This window comes from Urocitellus parryii, chromosome 3, assembly GCF_045843805.1.
Source record: "Urocitellus parryii isolate mUroPar1 chromosome 3, mUroPar1.hap1, whole genome shotgun sequence".
Taxonomy (NCBI): Eukaryota; Metazoa; Chordata; class Mammalia; order Rodentia; family Sciuridae; genus Urocitellus; species Urocitellus parryii.
This window is the reverse complement of record NC_135533.1, coordinates 205,601,286-205,613,661: the sequence shown is the minus strand read 5'-3', so window position 1 is coordinate 205,613,661 and position 12,376 is coordinate 205,601,286. Positions and strand designations below refer to the sequence as shown.

At 51.9% G+C, this 12,376-nt stretch overlaps 1 protein-coding gene across 1 annotated transcript; it reads left to right on the top strand.

The window, feature by feature from the left end:
• The first annotated feature begins 6,349 nt into the window (after window positions 1-6,349).
• Window positions 6,350-10,186, top strand: Fam32a (family with sequence similarity 32 member A). Its single transcript, XM_026389923.2, has 4 exons — window positions 6,350-6,460; window positions 6,549-6,690; window positions 8,792-8,845; window positions 9,144-10,186. The coding sequence occupies exons 1-4, from the start codon at window positions 6,387-6,389 to the stop codon at window positions 9,210-9,212; spliced, it is 339 nt and encodes a 112-aa protein (XP_026245708.1). The 5' UTR covers window positions 6,350-6,386; the 3' UTR covers window positions 9,213-10,186.
• Window positions 10,187-12,376: the final 2,190 nt, after the last annotated feature.

Genomic DNA, 12,376 nt, shown 5'->3' with positions numbered 1-12,376 from the left:
TGATAACAGAATACCAGAGACTGGATCATTTATATTCTTTAAAAAGAGGTTTATTTCAGCTCTGGAGCATGGAGCTGGCATCTGCTCCCCTTCTGGCAAAGACCTTGTGCTCCTCAGCAACTTAGTGAGACTCTGTCATCTGAAAATAAAAGGGGCTGAGGATGTGGCTCAGCCATTCACTTCTCCTGGGTTCAATCGTCAGTGCTTTAAAAGGAAAGGGGGGAAAAAGAGAAAGAAAATAAAAAGAAACAAAGACAGCCACAGGCTTGGGTGAGTCTCAGGGGGTTATGCTGAGTAAGAAAAGCCCATCCCAAAAGGTTACATGTGAATCATTCACATTCTTAAAACCGGACACGTCAAGAAGAGACAGGATGCTGGTGGCCAGCCCGCCCCAGGCAGGGGATCTGGCTGTGATGGACTTTCTGTACCTGTCGGCCAGTGCAGTCAGCGTCCTGGTTGTGACGCTCTGCAGCATGCTACCTCTGGAGGAAACCGGCACATTCCATCTGTTTTCTTTCTTTCCTCTGGTGACTCATTTTCCTTGATGTGAACTTTATTAACTCATCAACGTGAGATTTAGTCAATCTAAGCCCAAAGTCGATTCATTTGCCTTTATTTCTCAATGAAACCGCTTTACCCTTCGGAGAAAAGGTAGTCTATGGGAGTCCTTCCTCCCTCCCTCCCTCCTCCTCCTCCCTCCCTCTCCCTCCTCCTCCCTCCCTCTCCCTCCTCCTCCCTCCCTCTCCCTCCTCCTCCCTCCCTCTCCCTCCTCCTCCCTCCCTCTCCCTCCTCCTCCCTCCCTCTCCCTCCTCCTCCCTCCCTCTCCCTCCTCCTCCCTCCCTCCTCCTCCTCCCTCCCTCTCCCTCCTCCTCCTCCCTCCCTCTCCCTCCTCCTCCTCCCTCCCTCTCCCTCCTCCTCCTCCCTCCCTCTCCCTCCTCCTCCTCCCTCCCTCCTACGCCCCCTCCCTCCTCCTCCTCCCTCCCTCTCCCTCCTCCTCCTCCCTCCCTCCTACGCCCCCTCCCTCCTACTCCTCCTTCCCCCTCCTCCTCCCTCTCCCCTCCCCCTCCCTTCCTCCTCTTCCTCCTCCTCCCTCTCCCCTCCCCCTCCCTCCTCCTCCCTCTCCCCTCCTCCTCCCTCTCCCCTCCCTCCTCCCCCTCCTCCCCCTCCTCCCCCCTCCCCTCCCTCCCTCCCCCCCTCCCTCCCTCCTCCCCCTCCTCCTGGACAGTCCCTGGTCTTTTGAACATTATGGTTTTATCTATATTTTTTCTTCACTGCAGCGAATTTCGATTTCGTTATATCCGTATTAACAAAAAAGCCATAAAGAAATTTCAAGTCCCACCAGAGCCGAGGCCTGAGGCCCCGACGCGCGTCTTGGATGGTCACAGACCACGGGGTGGGGGTCCGGGGACAAGTGCGAAGCTAAAGCGTCTTTACAACATCAAGTCCCGCCCGGATTCTGCGCGGGAACCTCCCGGAGCCCAAGTTCGGGGCGGGGCTGGGGCGGGGCTGGGGCGGGGCTGGGGCGGGGCTGGGGCTGGGGCTGGGGCCTGAGCCCGGGGCCGGGCGGCGAGGGGGGAGCGCCCAGTTCCCTTCCGTCCAGTTCAGGGCGGGAAGCGGAACGCGGCGACCGTGGCTTCGGGCCAGGGGCCAGCTCCCAGGCCTCCACGGCCGGGCTGCTGGGTTGGAGTCTGTCACCGACGGTGCCACCCGTGAGGGCGCCTCCTCGGGGGAGGGGGCGGCGCCGGGTCCAGGCCGCGCATCGCGTCGGGCGGCGGCTGCCCCCTGCAGGCGGGACTGGGAACGGCGGCCACCGCGGCCTCCCGGTCCCGGGTCCTGGTGCGGATTTGGGGACACGTCGTTGCTGCTTCCCTCTCCTCCAGCCTCTGCGCCCTCCACCCCCCACCCACGAAAAAAGAAAAGAAAACCCTCCAGAGCATCGTGTTGAAGGACTTTTTAGCTGTGCGCGCACACATATCTTTACTTGTTCGTTTTTACGAGGCGCCGAGGCTGGAACCAGGGCCTCCCTCCCTCGTGCCAGGCGAGCGCTCGTCCAGGGCAGGACCTTGACAACGCGGGGCTGGTGGCCTAGCGCGAGCAGGAGGCACCTGAGACCCGCAGGGCTCCAGATGTGGGGGCGCGGGGGCATCGCGGAGGGGGACTGGGGTGCGGAGAAGAATCTTAGGAAATGATTCCTCACTCTCGGAGGCAGCGGGAAGGGGGCCCCACTTTTTCTGCCCTTGCTGTGGTTTCCCCTCCCTTTCTTCGTCCTTCCTTTCGATTCTGCAAAGCGTGGTTTCCTTACCTGGGAGTGGGGGGGGGGGTTAAGGTCAGCAGAACACGGTGGGAGAATTTTGATTTCTTCCCTCTTTCCCTCCGTATTAAAAACCCAGCGATTGATTTTTAAAGAACCTAACACCTGAAAGCAGTCGCAAAATATTCTCATAGGAGAAAAGTCTGTTCACCAAGAAAGTACTAGAGTGAGATCCCACTTGCATTTTTTAAATTATTCTTGTTGAGAGACTAGAAATAGAGGAATCAAGACGATAACAGCAGGATACAGCTGGCGCACACCTGTAATTCCAGAGACTTGGGAGGCTGAGGCAGGAGGATTGCAAGTTCGAGGCCAGCCTGGGCAATCCAGAGAGACTGGGTTCAGTCCCCCGCCCCAGTTCCAAAATAAATAAATAAGAGGATTGACGGTATGGCTCCGTGGTCAGGTGCCTGTCTAATATGTGTGAGGCCCTGGGTTTGGTCCCCAGCACTGCAAACAAAACAAAAGAGATTATTTCTGGTTGAGAATGATTTTTTCTGTCTTTTTGGGCTTCTCTGCATTTTTCCAATTATATATCCCACAGTAAATGTTTGTATACCCTTTGTAATGATACAAAAAAAAAAAAAAAGTAAGACATGACACTGTGGACTTACTTAAAAGTGGACCACTTCAAAGTGGTTGCAATGTGAATTTCATGTGCACAATAGAAGTAATGGGAAGGAAAGATGGAAGGAAGGCCAAGTGTGAGATGTTAGAAAGAGACTCCCCCATCCCACAGTGTATCAGTCAGCTTCACGTCACTATAACAAAGCACCCCCGACACAGTCTACTTATGCAGGTTCAAGTCCAAGACCAGCAGGTCCTGTTAGCTTGGGCCTCTGGTGAAGGTGGCACAGCGTGGTGAGAGCACAGGTCAGGGAAAGTGCTCACATTTCAAGCAAGGGACAGAAGCAGGGAGAAGCTGAGAGGCCAGGGACCCACGATCCCCTTCCAGGGCATGTTCCCAATGACCTAAAAACCTCCCATGAGGCCCCACCTCCAAAGGCCTGTAGCTCCTCCCAGTACGGCCTCCCAGGGACAAAGTTTGGAACATATGGACCTTTGCAGGAAACTACCATGTTCAGCCCCTGGCCCTGGAGATCTCAAGGTGGGAGGCGGGAGGCGGGACTTCCCATGCAGATTCACAAAGGGTGTGAGTCCCAGAGCTCACCTCCAGCTCTTGTTCCCTCGGCCAGAGCAAGCTTCCAAATGGAGGTCAGAGACCAGGACAGAAGCTCTGGTAGAGAGATCGGGGGACACTTGGAGGGTGAAGTGGCCATGTTGTAAGTTCCTCCCTGTTCTTGGGGCATAAGGGGCAGGATGCTACCTTCCACCACCAAGCCAAGCAAAGACGGCTTTGAGACGGCCTGATTCTTGGAGAATCCAGTCAGAGCCACGCTTGAGAGGGTGAAAGGCTGTCTGGAGGGCAGGACCTGGGTGTGATGGCAGAGCCAGGTGGCTGCAGGCATGTTGGGACCAGCCTGTGTGAGAATTTCCCAAGCACCAGATGGGAGTCGGGTGAGACAGAGCTGGTGTGACATCATCTTGGATCCCACTCAACATGACTGCCCAGCAAGGGGAGGAAACCTCAAGAGAACAAAGCTGGTGGAGCCTGCTGGCTGCCCAGAGGCTGAGGGAGAAGCTGTCAGGGACCACTACAAATTAAGATGCATACTCCAGGGTCAAGTTTTCAGGGGAGAGGGAGTTTGTTAGTCAGTTTTCTGTCACTGTGATAAAACGCCTGAGAGAGTCAATTTATAAAGAGAAAAGGTTGATTTGGGCTCAGTTTTAGAGTTACAGTTTATGGTCAACTGACCCATGATTTTGGGCCTGCAGCAAGGCAGCACACCGTCATGGGAGCACATGGCAGAGCCAAACCACACGGCTAGAAAGCAACAAGAAAAAGAAGAGAGTCTGGGGTCCCATAATCCCCTGCAGGGACATTTTCCCAATGACCTAAAACCTCCCACAAGTCCCCACCTCTCTAAGGTTTCACAACCCATCAATTGTGCCACCCCAGGTACCAGGACTTTACCCAAAGACCTCTGAGGGACATTCAAGATGCAAACAAGGAAAGTGCTAGAAAGCAGGTAGAAAAGCACCCACAGGGAAGGAGGCAGCTACCTATAACCAAGGAACCCCAGGAACTGTCTTACTCTCTTACTTCTTCCTCCTCCACCTTCCTCAAACACCCCCAGGGACACAAACAGCAGCTAATAGTGAGAGGGGACAGGAGCAGCTCATGCGCTTCCCGGTCCCTTGCCCTAGTGCGGTGGGTCCTGCAGAGGGAGAGGTCGCTGTTCTCTGCATCAGGTTCTGGACGCTCCAGTTATTCAACGGCCTATTCACTGCTCAACATCACGTCAAAATAAGAGCAGGGTCTTGGGACCTGATAGCGTGTTACCCAGGACCAGAAGATGACTCGCATGTTTTAAAAAGGGCTTGAAAGGATGGAAGGAAACGAAAATAGAATTGTGTCTGGGTTATGATAGCAGTTCTGTTACTCCAATGACTCATGGTCCTGGGAAACAAAAACCAACGGCTGGGTCCCCAAGTGTCATGGCACCCTAGATTTTTTTTTTTTTTAGCATTCTCTGTGACTCTTTTCTATGCTTAAGGCCTCAGGGCCGGAGTGGCTGAGATCAAACATCTCATTCTGGAGCAATCCAAACCCTGCTGCAATTCTGCTTCAAGAATGAACCCATGAGCTGCAAAGCTTATGTCCACACAAAGGCCCACGTTGATGTTCCCAGCGGTTCTTCTCATGATCGCTGCAAACTGGAAACAACCCAGGAATCCATCAACAGGTGAGTGGATAAACAGATGGAAAATATTTGCACAGTGGGAGAAGCCTCAGCAAGAAAAATGAATGGACAATTGTTCGGCCCAACCGCAGAGGAATCTCAAAACGCATCATGCCGCAAGAATCCCAGCTCAAAAGAATACCTATGGCTGGTTCTAATGGAGTGGAACATTCTAGTCCCACAGACAGCCACCAGGTGGTCTCCTCCACACCCCGGTTCCCTTCCTTACATTATTTTTTCATTCTTGCCTTCTCCTTTTCACCTTCTGAAAACTGCTTTACGGGACATTCTGTAAATTAAATTAGCCAGTCTCTTTCTTACAAGGCTTGCTTCCTGCCTGCACCCATCTGAATTCTTGACAAATGGCAGAAGTAACTTCCCTCCCCACCTGGGGATTTTGCCTTTAAACCTTGCTTCAGCCTGTCTGAAATTTGTGTCTCCTGAGCTGCAACTCTTGAGCAGCCCAAATAACTGTTTCTTAATCAGTTTGTGCACCCATTTATCTCAGAATAAGAAAAGATAAACTTATAGAAGTAGAAAGTAGAACCGGTGGTGACCACGGGAGGAGGGAGAGGTTGTGAAGTTGGTCAAAAGATTAAAAATTTCAGTTAGGAGGAATAAGTTCAAGAGATCTGGCATGTAACATATTCAACATTGTTAACAGCAATATAATTAGTTCTTGGAATTAAGTGTTCTCCCCCCAAAATAATGAGATTGCACATTAGTGAACTCGATTGAGCCATTCCAAATGTATGTGAATTTCCAAACATCACGTTGTGCACGATAAATATGTGCATTTTTTTGTCACTTGAAGAATAAATGAAGGATTCTAAAGGCATTTTTAAACGTACATATTGATGACTCAAAATTCGTTTATTATTTTATTTATCAAACGCTTGGAAATGAATGAGAACTGATCAGGTTACAAAATCAGGTCCAGGGTCTTTCAAACGCTCCACACACGGCAGGGAGCGAAAACGCATCCAAACGTCCAGCAAACGACAAAGCGTTGGGTTTTGAACACCTGGGCTACAGGCTGAGAAAGCGGAAGTAGGCGTCAAAACCGGAAGTGTGGCAGCTGAGAGGCTCGGGCACGCGCCGGACTCTCCGCCTTGCCCGCGACCGGAAATGTGGCTCAGTCTGCACGCCAAGGACGCCCGCGCGCCGACCACGTCAGCCAATCAAGAAGAAGTGAGGCGGGCGTTGGGACGGAAATAACATTTACAAACAGGAAGTGTGGCAGTCTCCCCACCGAACTGCCAGCGGGAGCCATGGAGGCCTACGAACAGGTCCAGAAGGGGCCCCTGAAGCTGAAAGGCGTCGCAGAGCTCGGCGTGAACAAGCGGTGAGGCCCGTGGCACCCGTTCCTCTGTTCCGCTAGAGTATTCCCGGGGCCCCCGTCCTCACTGTCTCCCTCCCGTCTCCCCTCCCAGGAAGAAGAAAAAGAAGGACAAGGACAAGGCGAAACTTCTGGAAGCCATGGGAACAAGCAAGAAGAACGAAGAGGAGAAGCGGCGCTGCCTGGACAAGCGGACGCCGGCCCAGGCGGCCTTCGAGAAGATGCAGGAGAAGCGGGTGAGGCGCCGCGCTGGGCGGCGGCCCCCGGGGCGGGTGCTCGGGCTGATCGGGGGCTGGAAGCTGCACGGGGCGAGGGTCGGAGGGGACTCAGGGCCGGGGAGGCGGTTCCCCTCGCCCCTGGCAGGGCGTGGGCCGGGCTCTCCCACGCTGTGACTCGCTTGCCTTGCGCCTCTGCCCGAGCCCCATCAGTAGGTGTCAGGACAGCACTTTGTCCTGAGGGGTCGGGGACGTTGGCACTAGGTCTGGCCCTGGGCGCTCACTGGGTGTCAGCTGTTGGTTGTTGGCTGTGCTCAGCTCCGAGCCCCCACGGCCCGTTTCTATGACGCCCTTGTTGGGCAGAGTCGGATTTTCTGTATTACAAGGCCCTGTGTGTCATTTCTGTTGGTGTTAAACCCTGAGTGAATCTGGGCGGCGAGGGAAAGGAGACAGGCTTAGCGGATCATGCCGGAGAGGGAATAACGGTGTGGGTTAGTGCTCCTAGTGGTTCTCTCCCCCAGCACGGGTCTGCCGAGGGAGTGCTGTGGACATCCAGCGGGTGGGGACCAGCGAGGCCATCGCTCTTCCTACCATCACAGAACGGTGCCCCCTGCCCCTGCGAAATGATTTGTCCTCAAATGCCAATGGTTCTGAGGATGAGCCAGGTTCAGGGGTGCTGCGTGTAATCGGGAGGCTGAGCAGAAGGATCACAAATTCAAGACTAGCCTGGGCAACTTTGAGACGTCCTGTCCAAAATAAAATATAGGAAAGGGCTGAGGATGTGGCTCAGTGGTAGAGTGCTTGCCTGGCATGCATGAGGCCCGGGGTTCAGTCGTCAGTAGTATCAAAAAGAAAAACAAATTAGTGCTGAGGCTGGGAAGTCCTATCCATAGTCTGTGTGAACCTAAACAGTGACACTGGTGAGAGTTAACTGGTTACCCTTGGAAAGAATTTGGTCCATACAAAAAACACGTGGCAGGCTGGGGTTGTGGCTCAGTGGTAGAGCACTTGCCTAGCACTTGTGTGGCACTGGATTTGACCCTCAGCACTGCATAAAAATATATAAACAAAATAAAGGCATCGTGTCCATCTATAACTTAAAAAAGTCAAGTGTCCATCCACTTAAATAGGGCTAAAGTCTTCCTTGTAGGGTTTTGGTGAGTGCAGGTCTGTCCCCAATCTGTAACCTGTGGTTGTAGTTGCAAGCAGGGCTGAGATTTTGTGGCTGGAGTCAGGAAGGGAGGCTAGTGCAACCCTCGGGTGACTACTGAGAGCCCTCAGTTGGCATTTAGAATGGAGAAGGAAGGCGGATATTTGTCATCAAGAAGCAGGCCGTCCTTCCTCTTAGAACTGCTTTTCCAGACACATCTGATGGGCATCGCCATGGCAGACATTGCTCATTGATTTTAGCATTCTTTATAATGAATGCTGGCACGGTCCTCACAACCCTCAGTCTTGGGCCCCGGGTATATATGTCCAGCATTGGCACATCACCTGGCGCCCCTGTAGCTTCCACAGATGAGTGAGGACACGTTGTATGTGTCTGTGACCCAGATCCTGTAGCCCTCGGCACTCCAGCTGGAACTCAGGATGGGCCCTTTACCCTCCTCTCTCCCATCCTTCCTGTAACCCCATGTGGGACTTGCTCTTCTGCAAGCTGCAGTGCTGTCCTCTGCCCAAGGGTGCAGGAAGCACGTGTCCAGCTTTCAGCAGAGTCTGCTCATGCTCAGTTGGTGCTGGTTCATTTCCTCCCACTCAGGAAGCTAGGACCAAAGGTGACTGAGCCAGGTTCTCTGTTGGACTAGCCTGAGTGGATTGAGGCGAGGGACAGGGTGTGCATCCTGAGGCATCTGGCTGTTCTATAAGCATGATTTTTTTTTTTAAAGAGAGAGAGAGAGAGAGAGAGAGAGAATTTTTAATATTTATTTTTTAGTTCTCTGCGGACACAATATCTTTGTTGGTATGTGGTGCTGAGGATCGAACCCGGGCCGCACGCATGCCAGGCGAGCGCACTACCGCTTGAGCCACATCCCCAGCCCCCTCTGGCTGTTCTAGAAGGGAGACCAGGCTGGCTGGGCCGTGTTGGGCATGCAGAGTCACCTCCCTGTCTCTTCTCTTCCAGCAAATGGAGAGGATCCTGAAAAAAGCATCCAAAACCCATAAGCAGAGAGTGGAGGTGAGTCAGGTGCCCAGTGTGGGGAGACTGAGCCGTTTAGGGTCCCAGCTTGGCCCAGAGTCTGTGGGAGCTATTGGAATGCTGGTGGGGGAGAGGTTTACTCAACAAGAATGGCACTTCCCATGGCTCCTTTAGAGAGAGCCCAGTGTACAGGGGTTGTAAGGCTTGCAGGGTGGGTGTGAGGAGGGGCTTGCTGGGCAGAGACAGGACATGGGAGAGGTGGGGCTGGGCAGTGCCATGAGTCCCTAGTGCCCTGGCTGGGCCTGTGCTGATGCAGACCTTCTCCTTCGCTTCCTAGGACTTCAACAGGCACCTGGACACCCTCACAGAGCATTATGATATCCCCAAAGTCAGCTGGACCAAGTAGATCCTGGCCCTGGCTGTGGAGGAGCATCGAGGGAGAGCAGAAGACAAAGTCAGGATTGTTTGGTTGCTTTGGTATTTTCCGGAAACATTCTTTTATACCCATGCCTCTTCTGCTGACACAGTGCTTTTCAAAACTCTGTCCCCTCAATCTAGAACTTGATTAAAGTAAGACTGCCCTTTTATTTAACTTTGGTCTTTTTGGTAGCACATTGACGGTAACCCTTTTTAGTTTGAATTGGAAAGTTCTGGAGATGCTAACCTCAGACTCACTGTATGAGTGTCGTGTAAAGTTTTGAGAGTGGCATCTGACACTCTGAGGCCAGCCAGCTGTCTTTGCCTGGATGAGCTGGACTGCAGAGGACGAGAAGCTGACCTGGCCTGGCCCGCACCACGCAGACCCTGCAGACCCTGCAGACCCACCCGGGCTGCTCTGACTGGGGACTTACATTCTTCCGCCCAGGCACTGAGGAGCCCTGTGCAGCCTTGTGGCCTTCAGGATGCCTCCCCGGCCACCTGATGCCATGCAGCCCGGTAGCAGAGCAGCCACCCAGGGCAGGGATGGACATGAATGTGTGCCTTGACCCCTTTTAAGCCGGTGGCCTATTTTCAGTCTCTCCCCCCAGTGAATGCTTTCTGGACGCATCTGATGGTGTTGCCTTGGCAGACGTTGCTGATTGGCTGCAGCGTTCTCTCTAATGGAATCCGGGCACAGTCTCGCACACAGCCCTCATCCCGGAGCTCCATGTGTATATTCAGAGGCGGCATGTCACATGGAGCCTCTGGTTCCTGACCTCGGACCCTCATGGGGGACCAACCAGGGCAGAGCCCAGCCCAGAGAGACAGGTGCAGAGGAGCAGCAGGGCCCAGGTCCGAAGGCTGAAGAGCTCGAGGCTCGGAAGGTCTGCGTGCACCACAGGAGGATAAAATGGCAGCATGTAAACTACAGAATAAAGCAGAACCGCTATTAAAATGGAAGTCTGAGGGTCTCAATTATAGATCCGTTACCACAGAAGCGCCGCACCTGAAGGATGTGTGTGGTGCAAACTATCTCTCAATGGAAAAAAGTAGAACACACATTGGTTTCTACCTGTGGTTTGTATCTAAGAAAGAGGACATGCAGGTTGGGTGTCCCTTATCCCAAATGCCTGGGGCCGGAATTTTTGGGATTTGGGAATATCTGCATAAACATAATGAAGTATCTTGCAGTATCTAATACAATTCATTGTTTCATATACACCCTATACGTGTAGCCTAAGGGTAATTTTAAATATTTCTAACAATTTTTAAAAAACTTTTTTTAGTTTTACATGGACACAACATATTTCATTTTTTATGTGGTGCTGACGATCCAACAGTGCCTCGTGTGTGAAGCAAGCGCTCTGCCACTGAGCTGCAACCCCAGCCCTATTTCTAACAATTTTGTGCATGAAACAGTTTCATGGTGTGGAATTTTCCACTTGATGTCAGAGCTCACAAGAGTTTTATATTTTAGAGCATTTGAACTAAGGGTGTGCAGCCTGGAGTCCCATTAGCACTGACTGGCTCCTTTCATCAGTGACTCGCAATGGCTGGAGAAGAGTCAGTCTCAGGCCCTGCCCGTTAGCCTGGGTCCGTTGTGTGCTGTGAAAACCTTTGTCCATGAGGTGGTAAGATGAATCTTGTAATTATCCGCACATTGAGCTCCTGCAAAACAGCGGCTTAAAACATTCGTGATCTCAGTTCTGTGGGTGGACAGCTCGGTTGGATGGTTCTTGTGGTTTATTTCACTGATGTGGCTGCACTGGCTAGTCCGAGGGCCGGCAAGTCCTGGAAGGCTTGTCCTCCTCCAGGGTTTTTCTCCATGCAGCTATCAGTCAGCAAGTCATAGCCAAATGCAGGGTCTGGGAGGGAGCTCACCGAGAACCTGGGCACTGGGAGGTCTGGTTTGTTGTCACAGTCCATCACCGTGGTTCTCAATTCCGCACGTTAGCGTTGCCCTGAGTGTGGCGATGGACATCCCGGGGAGCATTAAGAACCACAAATGTCAGAAGCCATGGTCTGGGGTGGGGTTAGGTCATGAATTTTTCAGAGCTCCCCGGGTGACCCCAATATGCAGCAAAGTTTGAGAAACACTGGTCTACACGATAGGTATGGTCTTTCCTGATACTGCTGAGATCATATCTGGCATATATAATAAATGTAAAAGCCAAGGTTGAAATTCAGATGTGACCTGAAATCCCCCATGTAGAGAAAAGGGTTACTGATAGTTTATGTGTGAAAACAGTGTTTTTAACTCAGAATACCTTCAGTGAGCCAGAAATGTTCCATTGAGTGAGACCTCACCTCCCTTGCTGGTTTTCTTCTTGCCTTAGTTTTTTTTTTTTTTTTTTTTAAGAGAGAGAGAGGGAATTTTTAAATATTTTTTAGTTTTCAGTGGACACAACATCTTTATTTTTATGTGGTGCTAAGGATTGAACCCAGAGCCCTGTGCATGCCAGGCGAGCACGCTACCGCTTGAGCCACATCCCCAGCCCTTGCCTTACAGTTTTTTTTTTTAGAGAGAACTTTATAATATTTATTTTTTAGTTTTCAGCAGACATACATCTTTATTTGTATGTGGTGCCGAGGATCAAACTCAGCACCACGTGCATGCCAGGCAAGCGCGCTACCACTTGAGCCACATCCTCAGCCCCCTTGCCTTACTTACAGTTTTGACATTTCTTTTTCTTCAGTGAACATGTCAAAACTGTAAGTAAGTAATCTGAAAATACACATGTTTTTTAAATGCAATAATTTGGACATAGTATGAAGCTATGTACAGGGTTTCTTATACATGGCATCAGTCACAGGTACTTCTTTCTGAACGATGGATTTCTTCTTCAGTAGTCGTCACCAACCTGATGTGTGATCACAGTCCATCTAGAGTGTGTCCATCCGACAATTGGTTTCAAAAGCTCTTCTTGGCCGAGCTTGGTGGCGCACGCCTGTAATCCCAGCAGCTTGGGAGGCTGAGGCAGGAAGATGGTGAGTTCAAAGCCAGCCTCAGCAATTTAGGGAGGCGCTAAGCAACTCAGTGAGACTTTGTCTCTAAATAAAATACAAAATAGGGCTGGGGGTGTGGCTCAGTGATCGAGTCCCCCTGAGTTCAATCCCCGGTACCAAAAAAAAAAAAAGTCCTTCTTGGCT

Excerpts from the sequence above, each read along its gene's own strand:
- Fam32a (XM_026389923.2), top strand. The coding sequence starts at position 6,387 with ATGGAGGCCTACGAACAGGTCCAGAAGGGGCCCCTGAAGCTGAAAGGC. Across the intron at positions 6,461-6,548 it reads GAGCTCGGCGTGAACAAGCG|GAAGAAGAAAAAGAAGGACA; the intron begins GTGAGGCCCGTG and ends CTCCCCTCCCAG. Across the intron at positions 6,691-8,791 it reads AGAAGATGCAGGAGAAGCGG|CAAATGGAGAGGATCCTGAA; the intron begins GTGAGGCGCCGC and ends CTTCTCTTCCAG.